The 20,105-nt window shown below is 35.4% G+C and overlaps 1 protein-coding gene across 4 annotated transcripts in view; it reads left to right on the top strand.

Annotated features, from left to right (window-relative positions):
• Nucleotides 1-20,105, top strand: part of CPED1 (cadherin like and PC-esterase domain containing 1) — a 425,597-nt gene that overhangs the window by 212,437 nt on the left and 193,055 nt on the right. For all 4 annotated transcript variants that reach the window (XR_011976874.1, XM_072652906.1, XM_072652904.1 and 1 more), the window contains 2 exons: nucleotides 7,172-7,358; nucleotides 9,554-9,722. Coding sequence is in view for 3 of the 4 variants with exons in the window: in XM_072652906.1 (XP_072509007.1) it covers nucleotides 7,172-7,358; nucleotides 9,554-9,722 (356 nt within the window). In the remaining variant the exon portion in view is untranslated. The remainder of the gene's footprint in view (nucleotides 1-7,171; nucleotides 7,359-9,553; nucleotides 9,723-20,105) is intronic.

The raw sequence follows: 20,105 nt of genomic DNA, 5'->3' as shown, positions 1-20,105 counted from the left end.
TGGGACTTTGAGAGATTAGACTCAAGGTTACACAGCTAGTCAACTCCTGAGGCAGGATGCACACTCCTGCCTCTTGATTGCAGAGCCAGGGTTTATAAAGTCTTGTATATATTAGTTGTTTAATATATATTTGTTGATGAAATTAATTCTTTATTAGTGGGATGAATTTAGAGTATTGTTCTTTTGTAGCATTGGTTCCAGTAGCACGGGATCCCCCCTGCCCCTTATGCCTTCAAACTTCAAAACAGCATTTGCTTGAGGTGGTATATCCAAACTATAGTCTGGCTATGTCTACAGTTAGTATACCTGAACTTAACAATCTTGTCAATTAAATCAATCCAACTGACTGGTTGAATTGACCACTTACTTGACTGGTTTTACCAGTATTTTTTCATCACTTCTACCTTAGATTTTTGTGGAACAAAATTATCATAGATCTCATCGGTGATTTGCCTTAGTTTGTTTTTGCATTATGTTGTACCTATACAGTTTTTCATTTTCCAAATTTAGGAAACCACCAGGTGTGACTCCAAGATATATAGAGGGACTCAAGTTACTGTGCATCATGTTGTAGTAGATAGGAGGAAGGGCTTGACCTTGGAGTCAGGAAGGTCCAGATTCAATTCTTTCCTCTGGCTTTCTCCAGTTGTGTGGCCCTGGTCAGTCACTTCATCTCTGAATAGCCCTAGGCAATTCTCTTATACTATAAATAGCAGATAAGTTGAAGATTGACATTAGTGGAGGAAATTTCCACACACTAGGAGTTCCCCAACATGAATTAAATCACAGGTCCAAACCCAAAACAAAACCTGTGACTAATAGGAGTTGTACTGAAATCCTGTTCTCAGAAAAGTTCTATGTAGGAGGTGTATCTTCTTCCATAGCTGTCATTCCAGTATTGCAGCTGTTGGTAGGGAGATAGTTCTCTTTGCTACTGAGTCACCTCCAGTAGTATTCTGTTACTGTCACTGTCTTTGTGGCTAAATATACAAGGTGACCCTATAGACTTCTTGGCAATAAGAAACTTCCTAAATCAGAGCAGGAATTCACAGAGACTCATATAAATGGAGCACTTAGATAACTAGCAGCGGTGATAGAATAATACCTTCTTCTGCTTCTTTTTCTTCTCCTCTTCCTGCTCCTCCTCCTTCTGCTTTTTTCTGCTTCTGCTTTTAATTAATTAATTAATTTCTAGTTTTCAACATTCACCTTCACAAGATTATGAGTTCCAGATTTTTTCCCCATCTCTCACCTCCTTCACCCCAAAACTGCATACATTCTAATTATCCCTTCCCCAAATCTGCCCTCCCTTCCTTCACTCGTTTCTCTTAACTCCTTCTCCTATTTTCTTGTAGGATAAGTTCGATTTCTGTACCCCATTGCCTATGTATCCTATTTCCCAGTTGCATGTAAAAACAATTTTAACATTCATTTTTAAAACTTTGAGTTCCAAATTTTCTCCCTTCCTCCCTCTCCAGTCACCCTCATTGAAAAGGCAAGCAATTTGATATGTTATACATCTACAGTCATGCAAAACATTTCCATAATAATCATGTTGTGAAAGACTATCTATTTTTCCCTCCATCCTATCCCATCCCCTGTTTATTCTCTCCTTTGACCCTGTCCCTCCTCAAAAGTGTTTGCTTCTTATTAACCCCTCCCCCATTCTGCCCTCCCTTCTATCATCCCCATTTTATCTCTTCCCCCCACTTTCCTACAGGGTAAGATAGATTTCCACACCCACTTGAGTGTTTATGTTATTTCCTCCTTAAGCCAAATCCGATGAAAGTAAGGTACACTCATTTCCTCTCACCTGCCCCCTCTTCCCCTACACTGTAAAAATTTTTTCTTGCCTCTTTTATGTGAGAGATAATTTACCCCATTCTACCTCTCCCTTTCTCTTTCTCCTAGGACATTCCTTTCTAACCCCTTAATTTTATTTTTTAGCTATCATCCCTTCATATTCAACTCACCCTGTGCCCTCTGTCTATATACCTATATATCTATATCTATGTCTATATCTACATCTATATCTATATATATATATATATTCCCTCCAACTGCCCTAATAATGAGAAAGGTCTAATGAGTTAAAAATATCATCTTTCCATGTAGGAATGTAAACAGTTCAATTTTAATATGTCCCATACGATTTCTCTTTCCTGCTTACCTTTTCATGCTTCTTTTGAGTCTCATATTTGAAGGTCAACTTTTCCCCTTAGCTCTCATTTTTTCTCAAGAATGCATTAAATTCCTCTACATAATTGAATGTCAAATTTCCCCCCTCATTGATTATACTCAGTTTTGCTGGGTAGATGATTCTTGGTTTTAATCCTAGCTCTTCTGACCTCTGGAATATCATATTTGAAGCCCTCCAATCCCTTAATTAGAAACTGCTGAATCTTGTGTTATACTGATTGTGTTTCTACAATACATGAATTGTTTGTTTCTGGTTGTTTGTAATATTTTCTCCTTGACCTAGGAACTTTGGAATTTGGCTACAGTATTTCTAGGAGTTTTCCTTTTGGGACCTCTTTCAGGAGGTGATTAGTGGATTCTTTCCATTTCTAGTTTACCCTCTGGTTCTAGAATATCAGGGCAACTTTCCTTGAGAATTTCTTGAAAGATGATGTCTAGGCTCTCTTTCTGATCATGGCTTTCAGGTAGTCCAAGAATTTTTAAATTATCTCTCTTGGATCTATTTTCTAGCTCGGTTGTTTTAACAATGAGATTTTTCACATTGTCTTCTATTTTTTCATTCTTTTGGTTTTGTTTTATAATTTCTTGGTTTCTCATAAAGTCATTAACTTCGATTTGCTCCGTTCTGATTTTGAAGGAATTATTTTCTTCAGTGAGCTTTTGGACCTCCTTTTTAATTTGACCTATTCTTCTTTTAAGGCATTCTTCTCCTGCTTGACTTTTTGACCTATCTTACCAGTTGGGTTAGTCTATTTTTAAGGTGTTATTTTCTTCAGCATTTTTGGGGTCTCCTTTAGTAAGCTGCTGACTTGTTTTTCATTATTGCTTGCATCATTCTCATTTATTTTCTCAGTGTTTCCTCTACTTCTCTTACTTGATTTTCAAAATCCTTTTTGAGTTCTTCCATGGCCTGAGACCAACTCATATTTTTTAGAGGCTTTGGATGTAGGAACTTTGACTTTGTTGTCTTTTGAGTGTATGTTTTGATCTTCCTTGTAACCAAAGTAAGTTTCTATAGTCTGAGTTTTTTTCCAGTTTTTGTCATTTTCCCAGCCAATTATTTGACTTTTAAACTCTTTGTTAAGGTAGGGCTCTGCTTCCAGTGTGGAGGACATACTGTCCTAAGCTTCAGGGGTTTTGTGCAGCTGTTTTCAGAGATAATTCTAGAGACCTGTAAGTTTTCGGTTCTTACAAGGTTGTACGATCAAAGAAGAGGTGTTTACTCCTCTCCTGGCCTGTATTCTGGTCTGTGAGTGACCACAAGCACTATTTTCTGCCCTGGAACTGTGAGAAAGATTCTCTCTCTACTGCTGCCACAAGCTGTGCTATACCAGTGCTCCTCCTCTCCCCAGGACTGCCACCCAGGACTATGACCCAGATACAAGTATGGGCAAAGCAAGAGAATCCTACCTCAATGCCAGCAAAGAGACCCCTGTAATCTCCTTCTTATCAGTTGTTCCATCCCCTTACCATCTGTGGGCTGAGAGCCCCAGAAGCAGCCACTGCTGCCACCATGGGGCTGTGCTGGGGCCAGGACTGGACTGCTCTCCTCTCTCACCCAGGTCCAACAGACCTTTCCTACTGATCTTCTAAGTTGTTTTTGGCATTTGTGGATTGAGAAGTCTGAAAACCTCCATAAGTGCCTGTGATTCAGTCCCCTGAGGCCTGATTCAGGTTGCCTGAGGTCTAGTCTGTGCTGGCATGGCTTGCACTGGACTATGTTCCTCTCCCATCTGGGTGCAACAGACTTTTCCTGTCAACTATCCAGGTTGTCTTTAGCTGGAAAATTTTCACTCTGTCATTTTGAGGGTTCCACTGCTCTAGAATTTATTTAGTGTAATTTTTACAGGTATTTGGAAGGGTTTAGGGGAAAGCTCAGGAGAGTCCCTGGTCTTCACTCCACTATCTTGGCTTTACCCTTTCTTCTTCTTCTTCTTCTTCTTCTTCTTCTTCTTCTTCTTCTTCTTCTTCTTCTTCTTCTTCTTCTTCTCCCTCACCTTCTCCTTCTTCTTCTTCTTCTTCTTCTTCTTCTTCTTCTTCTTCTTCTTCTTCTTCTTCTTCTTCTCCCTCTCCTCCTCCTCCTCCTCCTTTTTTCTCTCCTCCTCTTTCTCTTCCTCCTCATTTTTTTGAAAGGTGCTCTCTGTCTTTGGTCACATATTTGTAGAGCAGGAATTCTGTGTGTCATGGATCCTTTTGGCAGTCTGGTTATGTTTATGGAATTTTTCTCAGAATGTCTTAAAATGTCTACAATGAAATACATAAGATTACAAATAAGACCAGTTGTATTGAAATAGTTATCCAAAAAAATTTTTTAAACAAGTTCATGGACCTTGGAAGAACTTGGAAATGAACAGATACCACAGAGACATCTGAGAAAAAGCCATACCAAAGTTCCTTTGGTTCATGATTCAGCGCAAAGAGATGCAGGGTTTGGAGTCCTAAGATCTAGGTTCAGATGCCAGCTCTTCCACTAACTGCTGTGTAGCTTTGGGCAAGTTATTTTTTTTTTTTTTGCATTTTTTTACCTGCAAAATGAGGGATTTGGTAAGAGATGATCTCTAAGTTTGGGAGTTTGTGAACCTTAATCCCAGCCTTTGAGATTTGTGCATGGAACTCTCAATTTGCTTCAAACAATGACATTCAATTATCGGCGACCTTCCCCAAATCAGTGCTAATTTACTGTCCTAAAATGACAAGTCCCATTAGTAAAATCATGACAGGAATGACTAAGAGCCTTCTTTAAAATATTTTTACAGATGAAAGTGAAAACAGTAAGTTTTTTTTCTGCCCATTTTAAAGAAGTAAGCACTAAACATTCAGTGGAAAGGGACTGATGAAAACAGAGGGAACGACTGGTGAGCAGTTAGGAACATTTTATGTATTAAAAGTAATTTGACTGTAAATATTTCCAAAGTCAGTAACAATTGATTTTCTTGATATTCGTTATTATTTATTAGTATTTTTAAGTGATTGTAGTTACAATGACAAACCTGGGCCCAAGAAAAAAGATAAGAAAAATACACCTCCCTAACTTCTTTGTAGAGGTGAGGGTCTATGGTATGAGACGTTGTATGTACCATCTGACTCAGTTGGTGTGCTTGTTACGTGATGAAGGAAAGCATTCTAGGTCTGAGGGAATAGACTGCAAAAAACAGAGAGGTGAGAGATGGAACAGTACACATGGAAACAGCAAGTGAGCTAGATTGGCTGAACGTAGAGTGCGTGAGGGGAACGTTTTATGAGTATGTCTGTCAAGATAAGCCAGAGCTAGATTATGCCTGCTTCAGATGCCAAGAAGAGGAAGCGCTTTATGGAGAGAGGATCTGATATGCCATGAGGCCCGCAATTAACAAGCATTTACTCAGTGCTTACTGCGTGCTAAGTGCTGAGGATAGAAGGGCAAAACAGTCCCTTGCTCTCAAAAAGTTTACTTACTAATTGGAAAGACAATATGTAAATAAATACATATATGATCCATACAGAAGAGAAAAAGGTAAAAAGGCTCAAGTACCTGGAGAGGCTTAAAAGGTCTCCTGCAAAAGGTAGCCTTTGAGTTGAGTCTTGAAAGAAGCCAGACATCATGAGAGTTACAGGGACAGAGGGAGAGCATTCCAGGCACAGGGGACAGTCAGTGCAAAAACATAGGTAAGTAGAGAGAACAGCAAGTCATCTAGCAGAGCTGGATGATAGAAAGGAATATAGGGTGAGATTATTGATAAAAATAATAAACATTTCTATAGAGCTTACCATGTGCAAGACACTGTACTTAAGTACTTTATAAAAATCTGTGACTGAAAAGGCAAGAAAGGACCAGGTTGTGAAGAGCCTTAAATGGCAGAGGACTTTATATGTGATCCTAAAGATAGGAAGGAGCCAGTGGAGTTTATTGAGTAGGATGGTGGTGTGGTAAGATCTATACTTGAGGAAAAACACTACCTGAGCTTGTCCTCCTATTCTTGGATCAGGATTGAGGTTGTTGGATTCTCTGAGTGGCAGAAAGCTAATAGGTGTCCACACTAAGTCCAGCAGTAATACAGAGAGACCTAGAAGAGGAAAGGTTTTCCAAAGGATGGTGAAAAGGCCAGGGTCAGAAAGACCTAGTTAATGCTTCTCTACCAATACCAAAGCATTGGGCCTGTGAGTGCCAGTGCCCTTCTAGACTGGTGAAATAGGGAGACCAAGTCTTTAAAAAAACAAACAAAAACATTTTGATAGCTGTCTGAAGGATGGATCAGATTGGAGAAAGAGTTGGCAGATAAAACAATTAGAGAGCTAATGAAGGAGTCCAAACAAGAAAAAAATGAAAGCCTGAACTAAAGTGATAGCTCTGAGAGTGGAGAAGAGGGGATGTATCTCTCCATGGCAAAAATGACAAGATTTGATAATTGATTGAATATTCGGGTTGAGAGTAAAGAATGAGGGAAGGCCAAACTTACAAATCGTAGAGACAAAGAGGATGCTGATCCTTTTAACAGTAATAGGGAAGCTGAGAAGAGGGGAGAATATTTTGGTCATGTTGAGTTGATATCACATTTACACTTTTTTTGTTTGTTTGGAGGAATATACTTTGCACATATTCTTCTAGGTCCAGTATCTAGCCATCCCCTTATTTCTATCAGCTGATATATTAGTTAAATGGCACTTCTGGCAACATTAGCATACCATCCTTTTTCCTCACACATGCTTATCACTCATTTACAATCCAGTTGCTCGGTGTATACTGTAAATGTCATGTAAATTTTATATTTATTTACTCCATGCCCTTACATTTTCAAAAGCTCAGAAAGGCTATGAATAACATTCCTCCAACTAAAGTCCAACAAAAGTTGACAAATTTGGCAAACAAAAATTTGAAATGCCCTGAAGATAGAAAAAAATATTTCAATGGCCACTCAAATTGCAAAAATAAACACTTTGATTGTGTAGCATTTTGAAATGTTAGTCATTTCATTTTTTTTCTCTTTTGGAACAGATAAAGACACAATATCTTATATCAAGCAGATCTTTACAAATCCACATTTGGACCTGAATCCGGAATTTAACCCAAAGATCAGAGACTACTACTCTGAAGTCCCATTTGATGTTATAACCATAACAATTGGAGCAGAGACTTCTAATTGCCAGTGCAAAATACATCTGGATGAAAAGGCAGGGCCAAGGTATGGGGCAAAGATATACAAGTGTTGGTTTCTGAATGATGGGAAACTACTAAAAGACAATTAACTCAGACTTTAAGCTTCATGAAATATTGCAGGTGTGAGAAGCAATATCAACTGGCAAAATGACTGAAGTGTGAAATGATTCCTCTCCAAAGAACTTTATCATTAAAGGAACACCATCCACCTTTATTGATTACGCTTCACTTATCTACTCAGTCCTTATAACTTTGAAGAGGCAGTATGGGTAGTAAACAGACTTCTGGACTTGGAATCAGGAAGACCTGGTCTCAGATCCCACTTCAGGCACTTGCTTGGTTCCCTTGGACACTTGGACCCTGGTTCCATTATCTGGATAATGAGGGCTGAAATGGATGACCTCAAAATTCCTTTCCAGTTCTATAACACTATGAGCTAAGATTGCCTAGAATTTCTGTTTTCCTTTTGGAAAACTACATAGTTATATTGAGCTAGTACAGAGGATCTTGATATAGGTAATAATCCAGAGAATCTTCTAAAGACCAATCTTATTTAAGGCAAAGGTTTGTTTTTTTGTTTTCTGAGGCAGCATTCTCAAATGTTTTTGTCTCAGGACCTCTTTTTATACTCTTCAAAATTATTGAGGAGCCATTTATAATCTTAAAAATGATCAAGGATCTCAAAGACTTTTTGTTTATTTGAATTACGTCTATCAATATTTACCATACTCGAAATTAAAACCAATAAAATTTTAAGACATCTTTTCATTAATTTATTTAAGATAACAATAACAAACCCATTGTATGTTAACATGAATAGTATATTTTATCAAAAATGACCATATTTTGATATTTTAAAATAATATACTAATAGTAAATTACTATGTTAGTAAATAGCATGTTTAAAACAAAATAATTTGGCAGGAAGGATGGCATGGTTTTACATATTTTTGCAAATCTCTTTAATGTCTAGCTTAATGGAAAACAGCTGTTTTCTCATTTCTTCTGTATTCAATCTGTTGCAATTTGTTGTTTTGGTTGAAGTATATGAAAAAAATCTGGCCTCAAAAAATTATGTAGTTCGAAAAGGGTGGAATATTTTAATAGGCAAGGAATGTTTTTTGTATCATTATGAAAATTGTTTTGACCTCATGGACACCCTGAAAGAGACTCTGGAACCTCTAGGCCAAGAGTTAGACTTCAAGAACCACTGGTTTAATGATTAATTAACATTTCTGAGTACTGCTATCTGTCCATGCAGCTCAAATTAACAAGCATTGATTAAGTATCTGCTATCTGGTAAGCATGTGCTAGATGTTGGAGATACAAGACAAATCAATGACACAGTCTCTGTCCTTATGTAGCTGCTTGCAAACATTCAGGAGGCTTCACTGTGGGGCTGTTTATAGAACTTGTTACCTATAAGTTACTGGCTGGGAGATCAGGTTTTCAAAGTCATTGGTACATTTTTCCTCTTTTATCAACTATTTCAATAGGTGCTAGTGTTTCTGGATCTAATTGGGAAATTCAGTCAAACCCCACTAAATGCTACTCTTCATGGATAATGATTGTACTATAAATTTTTCATGCTATTTTGAAAGAAATATATCATCTGCATGTCTCTGGTCCTGAATTTAACCTGAACATCAATTAATATGCCTCAGAAATTCCATTTGAAGTACAAACTGAAAATTATTATAATATATACCCTTTCATATGATAAAAATAGCCAACATTTATATTGAAGTTGAAGGTTTGCAAAGTTATCATATATATATATATACATATATGTGTGTCATATACATATATCCTAATTTAATCTTCACAGCTACCCTATGAGGTAGGTTCTACTCATTTATAGTTGAGGATATGAAGACTGAAGGTGGGGTTAAATGACTTACTTAGGATCATGCCATTGAAGCAGAATTTGAGCTGAAATCTACACTGATTCCAAGGCCAGTACGCTGTCCACTTTATTATCTCACTGTCTCATATACTCATGAGGCATGTGATTTGACCTGCAGTACAAACCATGGCACAATCAGGATTTCACTTTATTTTTTTCTCATTATTTGTTTTTTCTAAAATGATATACCCTTCATAACTCAAAATTTCTCTGCTTTCTGAGAGTATAGGAAAGTATTCAATAAAATGTGTTGATTGATTTTTTTTTAAATCAAATAGAATTATCTCTTATTTTTTTCTTTCTCTTCTTTTCAGTTTTGCAAATTATCCTCTGGGATTAGGAGTAAACAAAATCCTAATTCTTGTGGTAGATGAATCTCAAGCAAATGGTGAAGTCCTTAGCACTTACAGACTCACGGTTTACCGAGAAGACCGCCCAAGTCTACCCTTGTTCAATGACTACATGGCATGTGGTTTTGTGCAGGTACATTTTTAAATTTCCACTTCGTTTATCTGAGTATGTTCTGTGTACCCATGAAAAATGTTTAATAAAGATGGATCGTGGCATTTTGAGTGAATTTAAGAGCAAATTGTAGTTGGGCTATACGGAATAAGATTTCCTAACTTTGTATGCAGGACATGTTACCAATGACCATCTGCCTTTGTTTTGATAAGGCTCGTCCTAGGCACTATACTTATCATGAGAAATATTAAAAGAAGAAATGGCACAAGTTTAAGAATTTGAACTATTAAGAAAGTTAGCATTGCCTTAACATTTCTGTTAAATCTTGTGGGTTTTCTTGAATTATTTGGGTTTGTTTACATATAGTGAGGGAAAATATTTATGAAGTGCTCAGTAGGGATAGAATGATGGAGAGAAAGCTCTAGTGATATTTGAATAAGGGGGTTCATATGTTGACGTGTTCCTTACTCATCTTCTCTTGCCCCTTAGTTCTGCTTTGAAACTTCAGTTCTCCCAATTATCCATTTTTCACTTATGCTTTTTTTTTTTTACAACTAGTGTCATTTTGGAAGAGGATTCCATGTTTTATCTCATCATTCTGTCTTGGTCTTTTCTTCTCTCTCCTTAAACTTAACTTCTGGGTAATATCATTGGGGTTTTCAAGAAATTTACATAAATGATCTCTTTAAACACCAGATTCATAGATTTAATGGAGTACAGGTTTAATTCTAAGTGCATCTTTCCTTTATGCGCTAGAAAGTATAATTTCAAGCAGATAATATAAAGTTTCTATGATAGTCATGGGATCTCAGAAGAAAATACATGTTGCCTCCCACCATCAAATGTAAGTTCCTTGAGAACAGTCTGTCATTTGTCTTAGTATATGAAAAGCCTGTCACTTGATAATTTATTGATTGTTATTTGTTTATTGATTGATTGAGAAGGTCAGTAGACATCTTATGGAATATGAAAGAATGGTTGACTGATTGGTCGATTACATGTAGTGTGGGTGCCATGTCTGAGGTAACCTATTCAGAGCAATACTCTAATCTGTCTGCACATCATTCCCTAAGTTCTAGTCTGAACCAGATTCTTTAACACAGATCTTCATTGCCCAATGAACATTGCTAACCTCCTGTTTTTACTACCTATGGCTTCAAATATAATTCCATGTAAAGAGATGGAACATGGAATAAAAGATTAAAATATGGTTAACCTCAGGTTGTCTATGGGACTCACTTTCTAACGGGAAATCAGTAAATAGAGTCAACATGGAAGAGGACAGGGCTTAATCAAAAAAAGGATTAGTGTGGTTGTGACTGTATTTTAAAATTTAGAAATGGGTTAATTTGGGGTAAAAATAGTAGCAATTGCATTCCTATAGCACTTTAAGTTTTACAAAGTGCTTTACGTACACAATCCCATTTGATCCTCACAAGAGCTGTGTGAAGTAGGTGTTATTATTTTCCCTATTGTACAAATGAGGAAACATAGGCCCAGAAAGTCAAATGACTTGCCCAGGGTCATACATCTAAAAATTCTCTTTGGCAGGAATTGAACTTAGATTTTTCCCTGTCTCCAGGTCTGAAACTCTATCCCCTGAGTCAATTATCTGTCAAATCTTCCTTCTCATGAACTGTATGATTTCTTTCCTCCACAAAGAAAATAAAAGGGATGACTATAAAATAAAACCTGGAAAGATATATGAAGCAGTGTTGAGAGTGATGGATAATACTGTTTTCAGAAAATTTAAGGATATGGAAAATTGGCTCATTTCACTTGAAAAAAAACATTATAAAGTATTCAAGATAAAACAGTTCCTCTGAATGCATACTTAAAATGTCCTGATCTTGAATAATCTGGTATTGAAAATGTACTTAAACTTTCATTATTCAAATGTGCAGTAGAAATTAAAGAGAAGAGAGAAGAACCTCTATCACAGTTTAAACAAGATAACTTTTCTAAATAGCCATTGACTTAAGTGCTGGGGTAAACACATATGGTATCATCATATAATTTTTTGTTAGGAATTTTCACTGCCTATGGAGCAATACAGAACTTTTATTTTTCCTGAGTTTAATGTTTTGAAATAAAAAACAACTGGTTAACATTGTAAGGAAAATTTTTCCTTAGCATTGACACGTAATTTTGTGACTCAGCTAAACTTATAGAAACATGGTTAACTGCCCAATATTCAAGTAATTCAGTGGAATACTTTCCCCTTGAAATGACTGACCACTTATTCTTCTGGATTGGAAGTCGCTTTTTTTTTCTTGGCTGTATGGAGTAGTGGAAAGAGTGCTAGGCTTAGATTCATATCCCATCACTAATATGTCCTAGATTTAAGTCTGTGGGCAAGTCACAACCTCTGAGTTTTAGTTTCCTTTTGTTCAAAATTAGGACAATAATATTTGTATTACCTACTTCTTCAGTTTTGTGAGGATCAGAAGAGATATTATTTTTAAAAGTCCTTTGCAGATAGTAATGCTCAATATAAAGTGAATTATAATTATTTTATATAATAGAAAATTTAAATATCTATATTGTCTTTTAATATTCCCAAGATCCACAAAAAAATTCAGAAATATATTTCAGGAATATGTATATCCCATACATAATCCACTATGGAAAGAATTAAAAAGTTAATATTGTTAATAAACAAGTAGATGGTATGAACTGTATATGGCATAATTAAGTGATTAAAGAATCCTGTGTCTTTTTAATAGATCTTACTAATATCTTTTACTTTTATATGCTAAAAGTTCCTTCATAACTCACCTCTTCTTTCCCTTCCCTTACAAATATTGCTTATAGCAAAGCATTTTTAAAAAGAGAAAGAAAAAAGTCAGCAAAACCAAATTTCAAAAGAATCTGATATTACATGTAATGTTGCACACTTGCAGATTTCACTCCCCCACCTCTGGAAAAGGGTAGGGAAGGTCTCTCTTCATATACCTTCTTTGGGACTGAATTTGTTCTTCATTTTACAACACTCATCTGCCATTGTTTTGTAGTTATTCCTTCCCTTTAAGCTATTCTAATCATTCTGTTCATTGTTTTCCTGACTCTGCTTACTTTTTTTTTAATCAGTTCATACAAGTATTCTCCATGGTTCCCTCTATTTATTATTCTTGTCATTTCCTACAGCACAGTCATATTCCCTTACGTTCATGTACCACACTTTGTTTAGCCAATCCTTGATTGATGGGCATCTAACTTTGTTTCCAATGTTTTGCTACACTCATAAAGTACTACTATGAATATTTTAGTGTAAGTCAAATCACATGTTGTAATTGAAATTTTTAGTGTATAAGACAGTATTGTATGTTAACTACATTACAATACAAAATGATCATATTTATTTCAATATGCTTTAACTTATTTTTGATGCATTCTGACTATATGAAAATGGCTAATTTCTTTAAAAGAAATAAATTTAACAATTGAATAAATTATTTCCATAACGTTTTAGAGGCCTTCTATTTCATATATTATCATTTGTTCAGTATTTATTAAGGATGCTCTAGCTAGTTCAACATTACCTAGACTGTACCACAAAAGTGTATTGAGATATATTCCCAGGGACACAAGTCCTTTGTAAGATTTTTGCTTAAATTATTATTTATAATAATATATATTATTTATAATTATTTTTGTTTAAACTTCAATATTATCTACCTGAAGACACTTTTTCCAATGTCGTTTTTATTGATCAGAAAAAGATCAATTTACATTCAATTACATTAGAACCTGTGCTATTGAAATATATTGCACAATGACAATCAGATCACAGAATCTGAAACGATCTTCTGAGTTAGAAAGTTGTTTCTAGTAAAATATAATGTCCTTGAGGACAGAGATGATTCTTCATTTTATTTTGTATCTTTAGTGCCTAATCTAATGTCTTGCATAAAGAATGTTTCATAAATGGTGATTTAACTGAATTGAATTTAGTAATTTAATGCTCTTAGTTGAGGTGAAGTAAAGAAAAAAAATCAGAAAATTTTCATACAGGATAAATATGCCAGGGATTTCCCCTCTACATTCTCTTATATATCCGCTTCCATCTATTTACAAGAGTAATTTTAATCTTAATATTTAGTTTTATTGGTATATTAGTAGCATTGTATCGTATTGCATATGTTGTTTAGATGGCTAATGATTAGTGATATCTGTGCTTGTGGTAATACATCACCTGTTCAAGGGGCAAAAGGATAAATCTGGTTTAAACTGATGGGGATTCCTTTAGACATTTGCCTAGGTACAACTGATAAGCATCATCAGGAGAAGGTCATTCACAGTGGTGTGGTCTTTCTCCCACTAGGATTCATGTAAAATTCTAATCCTGAGGCTTTTCCCCAACTCTCTTTTATGTTTTATCCTACTAGGGTATTCTAATTTCACTGCAAACTGATACCAGGATGAAGGCTACAACTCAAAGTAGTCATGATGATGTATCCAATCTTCTAACAATTCTTAAACATTTGAGAAATATGAGATTAGGTTCAAGGCTATTCAGTTGGATGTTTTGAGCTTTGAAGACAACTAGAATATCAAAATATTACTGGTTTTTTCCCACTCCATGTCAGTCACTCTACAGCCTCATTAAATTAGGAAGGATGAACTCTGGAGTCATCATTTCAGATTGAGTAAATTTAGATTGCTTTATTTGTGAGTGCTTTGCTTACATTTGTTTCATAAAAAGCTGAATTAAATTTTAATTGTGGTTTATTACTAAGTGAGAAATTTTCAAGTACCTCATCATACACTAGATTAAATTTTGGTTGCTACAAACTCTGTTATTAAATTCAACATCACCCTATAATTGCTAAAATTAGAATGTAGCCAATCATTGAGTAACTTAAAAAACTCCCCAAAAGATAAAACCAGTTTGTTGATTATCCTTATTTTTTGTCTCTTATTTTTCTCTTCTTGCTATTAACTATTTCACTATTAAAACCTCTTGGAAGGGCACCCTGAAAAGAGAGAACATGTAAAATCAATTGCTCATCAATATTTTTAAAGTTTATAGGAAAAAAAGGTTGACATCAATCACTAAAATGAGGTTTGTGATTATTTCTGAATGTCTTTTATTAGACTCATTCATTTCTCATTTTGTCTGTCATGTGTTACCAGAAATATTCGTTCTAATTATGGGGGAAAGTTTTGTATTAAAAATAAAAGGCTAATTTTTATTTTTATCTTAATTGTGAAATTATGATGATAGACTGTAGAAAAATAATACAATGTAGCTAAAAATTTTATTGGAAATTTACACTATTTGGGAATTAACAAAATATGTTATAATTTAAGGAAATCAAAAAGTGTACATGGAAATATTTCTTAAAATAAATACCTCCCTCCAAATTAAAGATTTGAACCAAAATTTGTGGTGTTTAGAGTCTATATAAATTTCCTAACAGATTCTCAAGCAACAATTCACTCTTTAGTCTCTTGGTGAAACATGGAGGGTGACAAGGAATGCTAGATTTCTTTGAGAAGTTGGAAAGGTAGCAGAAGGGAGGCTAGGAAGAGAGGATGGTTTCTCCACCATACAGTAGCAAATGGTCATTACAGAAGCACAGGTCACATCTCGTGTCTGCAATAACTCTAAATCTTTTCCAGTTCTACAGGGATAGCCACTGATGTCACCATTGTCTCATGGGAACAGAAGGTAGTAAGGGAGACTGAATGGCCTGGGACAATCTTAACGAATTACCTCTATTAGAGAGATATTTTTGTTTGTCATAATCACTGTAGGGAGAATATTCCATGTATACTGAGGGGTTTTTATGAAAATAAGTGAAGAGAATAGGCATCGTTTCATAAATTCTTTAGTAGACCACCTTGTCAGTGTCACACAATTGACTGAAAGGTACAGATAACATAAAAGCCTGTAGGTTTTGTTTCTTGATTACAAAAGAAAAAAAAGCACTTGGCTCAAGAAAGCAAAATCCTACTACAACGGCTTTTCTCCTACATGGTGACTCCTATGTATGACTGATAAACAGAACCCTAGAGAAGATTGTGTGTAATGATCCTTGGGTTATTATTATCAAATAATATACACTTCCCAAACATGCACTCACTTTCAGGTAGGATGCTATGCCCACAGGCTAAAAGAAAGAGTATTTTCTAGCATTGTGATTCTCCAGATGCTCCAGTCTACAGATAACATTTTGCTTATTGTACCACATCTCAGAACACTACTGAGCCTCTTAGGATATCCCTCCAGTGACATTTGGCTATAAGTCACAGACCACAGTTGCAAAAGAACTCAAACCCATGGTGACTCGAAGGACAATGGAGAAACATATAGTAGATGGAAATAGGCTGTAGTCTATTAGCAATGCTAATTTGTGTGGGAGTCATATAACAGATACCATGTGGCATTAGAAAAATCACAAACTCTCAGCCTCAATTTCCTCATTTGTAAAATAAAAGGGTTAGACTAGGTAATCTCTAAGGTCTCTTCCAACCCTAAATTCTATAATCTTATGATTCTCCCAGATCTATATCCTTTTACCCCAATGTTTTATGGAATCGAAGGACTAAGTTTTCTGAAGACTTATGCTTAAAAAACCACTAAAAGACTGGTGACAGAAGTCATGGTGATATTACAGTTTAATTGATGAGAAGTCAGTGAAAATAATCAGGCAAAAAGTCAAGCTCTTCTAAAAGAGAAAGATCAACAAGATTAAGTTTTAGATCTAATTTGATATCATTAAGGAGGCGAAGGATTTTATTCATAAGAAAAAAAATTCAGATTGATAGTTTCAAAGGGATATGTGAGATTTGCTCTGAAAAAAAATCAACTCATCTTTTGTAATTTTTGACTATGTGTCTCCATTTCGTAGAGAGATTAGATATTACAATCAATTTAAGAAATGTTTTGTGGTTGCAATCTAACAGTATTGAAGGGATAGAAAATACCAAGAAGAGATGAATGGATTGACAGACAGAAAAAAAAGAGGTAGAGAGAGAGACACAGAAAGGTAGATAAAGAGTTGTGGGTATATAGAAGACTGAGAGATAAAGACTAAGAGATAGAGAACTATTTAATATTATTCAAAGGATATAAACAGGAATAAAAGTAGGGAATCAGAAAGGCCTTGTCCAAATATGAAAATTTTAATTGCACTTTTGGGATCATTAGCCACTTTCTCTAACTGGTAATCACAGTGGAATTTGCTGCTTTATTTATGATGAGAAATTGGAATAAGTCAAGTCCATGCTAAAAGAGATACAGAGAGGATACTGCTAGCCAAATTTTGTAAAACTCTGAATTACTCCAACAGAATAGGGGAAGACATCTGTGTTACTGTGGTGGAGGCATGCCAGTCCTTGGCTACATTGTAATATAAATGAAGGACCTAGATTCTTAGAGCTAGAAGTGGCCCTAAAGATTATTTGATCCAACCCCCTTGTATCATAAATGAGGAAATATAATTTTTCTCCTTATATAACTGAATCTCATTAAAGGACAGTACCTTCAGCCAACGAATCCAAGACTACTTATGAAACACTTTGTATTATGTAAGGGTTGGATCATTAGAGATCTAGAATGGAGATACAAGGCTAGAGAGAGAGTTCGGTTGTTTTTCATTTGTATCCAATTCTTTATGACCCTTTCGTGACTTGACTTCCAGGAGTAGCCATTTTCCTAACGGAATATTCCATTATGAAAACGCCATTATAGGGTTTTCTTGGCAAAGATACTGGAGTCATTGGCCAATTCCTTCTCCAAATCATTTTACAGGTGAACTGGGGCAAATAGGGTTAAATCTCTTGCCCAGGATCACACAGCTAGTAAGTGTCTGAGGTCAGATTAGAACTCATAAAAATGAGTCTTTCTGAGTCTAAGGCTAGTGGTTTATCCACTATGCCACCTGGTTCCCCTAGATGTGAAGCTACAAAAATATTACCCCTGCTCTTGAGTCACTTACAATCTAGTGGTACTTTATCGAAATTCTTATACATTCAATAATTGTTTTCCATAATTATGAGTCATACTTTAAACAGAAAGAGTAGTGGTATAAACTGTAAAGCACAATTACTAGAGTTCAATCTATTTTGTTGTATTTTAATTCTTTGATATTTTGTCCCAGGTAATCAGAACATTGCATACCTCAGAATACATGAGCCTTGAATGAAGAGACTATTACTGTTTATTATGTACCTCTTGCACTTTGCATACTGACTGATACCTAATAGGTACTTAAGAAATCTTTGCTGATTGAACTGAATTAAATTGAAAATAAAATCAACATGAACAATTCTCTCTTATACCCAGCACTCAAACTTTCTAAACACTTACAAGTTTATTGCTTTTATTGTTGTCTTCAAAAATCCAATTTGGCCTAAACTTGCAAGTATTTCTCCCATCTTTACCAGTGGCAGGACCTTCCTTTTTAAACTCCTACTCCATCCTCCTATTTGCTGTTTCTCTGGTTAAGAGAACACCAACAGATTTCCAAGAGGGAAAAACTACTGTTCCCATTCAGGAACAAGTCCATGTACCTAGAACAAGATATGATGGCTTTATGCAGTCTCATTTATAGATAAGGTAACCCAAAGAACTTAAGTACCTCCAACAAGTCATAAGCATTAGAGCAGTACTTAAAACTCAGTCTTTTGACTCCCAGAGGTAGCAGCACTACACCAAGAAAGGATGAATAGCAAACAGCATAATTTGAAAAGTGGGGAGAGAAATGTGCACAGTTCTTCAGACTTCCTCAGATTTATTTTAGGTCCTGGAGTCACAGAACCCAGTTCTTATTAATGTGAATTTTGATCCTTTCCTTTCAAATAATATCTTGAGTTTGCATTTAAGGGTTTCTCTCTGTGATATACACAATGCAACATGTTCTGAATAGAGACTCAGAGAATTTAGATTTCATTCTTGCAAAGAAGCAAATTTTTGTTATGTAGAAGAGCTGGCAGAAATATATAGGGAGATAACCTTCTGTATCTGCTTTGAGGAGAAAACAGAACAAGTCTAATTCATATGTTCATAGCATGCCTCTCCTTACATCCTTTAACTATTTTTATCTCCTATCTAAAAAGGTTGAGTACGGTTGAGCTCAGCAGTGTACTTCCAGAAAATGTAGACTATTGCTTAGTGAACTATTCTGAATTTTCTTGGTGGAGAGTGAGGTGTTATTTGTGTAAGATGATATCATTATTCATAATGACTAATGTATTCCTGTAGGTAATGGAGGTAACACTAGGAAATCATCTTACAGAGATTTCTACTGTCTAATGTTTTACTAGGTTAAGGAGCCATACAATCTCTAATGTCTGACCACGTTTACTGATATCCCGAATTTAAATCTCTTAAAATCGTTTACAGACTGGAGTTCTGCTTAGCTAGAATACTGTCCTAATAGTAATCATTAAAATAGTTTCCAATATACAGACCTTTTGTCATTATACATGATTATACCCTAAAGCAGTCTCCAGTTAATCATTTTCATCATTTGACCCAACTTAATACAAAGTATATCATGAAAAACAGATACTTTTTTGTTTTAAATTTTTGTGTGCTTTGTTCATTTATGTTTATATACCCCAAATAACTGACGCACATAAGATCTACCATAAAATACTTTTATACTGATGGAATCTGCTATGTATAGAAAACTTGGAACTATGTAAGAAGGAAGTACATGTAGCATTTTAAAAAATTATGAAAAGGAAATGAATTTATTGGAGTATAAGACTGCACCTTCAACATCAAATTTTGACCGTTGATGATTACAGTCAAATATAAGTTCCTTGCAGGGATGTATGTTTTAATCTTGTCTTTAGATCCAGTGTCTTACACAGTGCCCTTCACAGAGTAGTTGTGTAATAACTTTTAATTGAATTGAATTGGTGAGAAGTACTTGACTGTGTATAAAAACATAGACCACATTTGATTACAGACATTTGGGGAAGAAACCAAACAAACCAAAATTCAGTTCTTTTGGTAAAATTCTCAATTTCTCCTTTGCCATAAGGCAGGTCAAGCCACTGGCAAATGATTCAGGACATTTAGAATACAGATTCTTTCCTAGGAATAAGTTAAATGTGTCAGAACACTATAGGCTAGACCACTTTTCTGCTAGAGCTGTTCCTTGGACACTTCCTGGTCAGGATCAAACTTTTACCTTCAGTCCCAGGAGGGAAAAATAGGACATCAAAAAGCGTAGCAGCCAGGGAGAAAAACATGAATGAGAAAAAGGAAGAATGTTGGGGAGAAGCAATAAAAGGGATCAAGGATCTCTGACCTATTTTCTACCGCCAGATAAATATGAACAGGGATTTCTCCCATTGTCACACCTTTTCAAAGGGTCAGGCTGAATTTGCTCTTCCAGGTCACCACATTTAACACACTTAATTGTACTTTCAGGCTTTTGAAGG

This window comes from Notamacropus eugenii, chromosome 3 (genome assembly GCF_028372415.1).
Source record: "Notamacropus eugenii isolate mMacEug1 chromosome 3, mMacEug1.pri_v2, whole genome shotgun sequence".
Lineage (NCBI taxonomy): Eukaryota > Metazoa > Chordata > Mammalia > Diprotodontia > Macropodidae > Notamacropus > Notamacropus eugenii.
The sequence above is the reverse complement of the archived record's forward strand: the minus strand, read 5'-3'. Positions and strand labels throughout refer to the sequence as shown.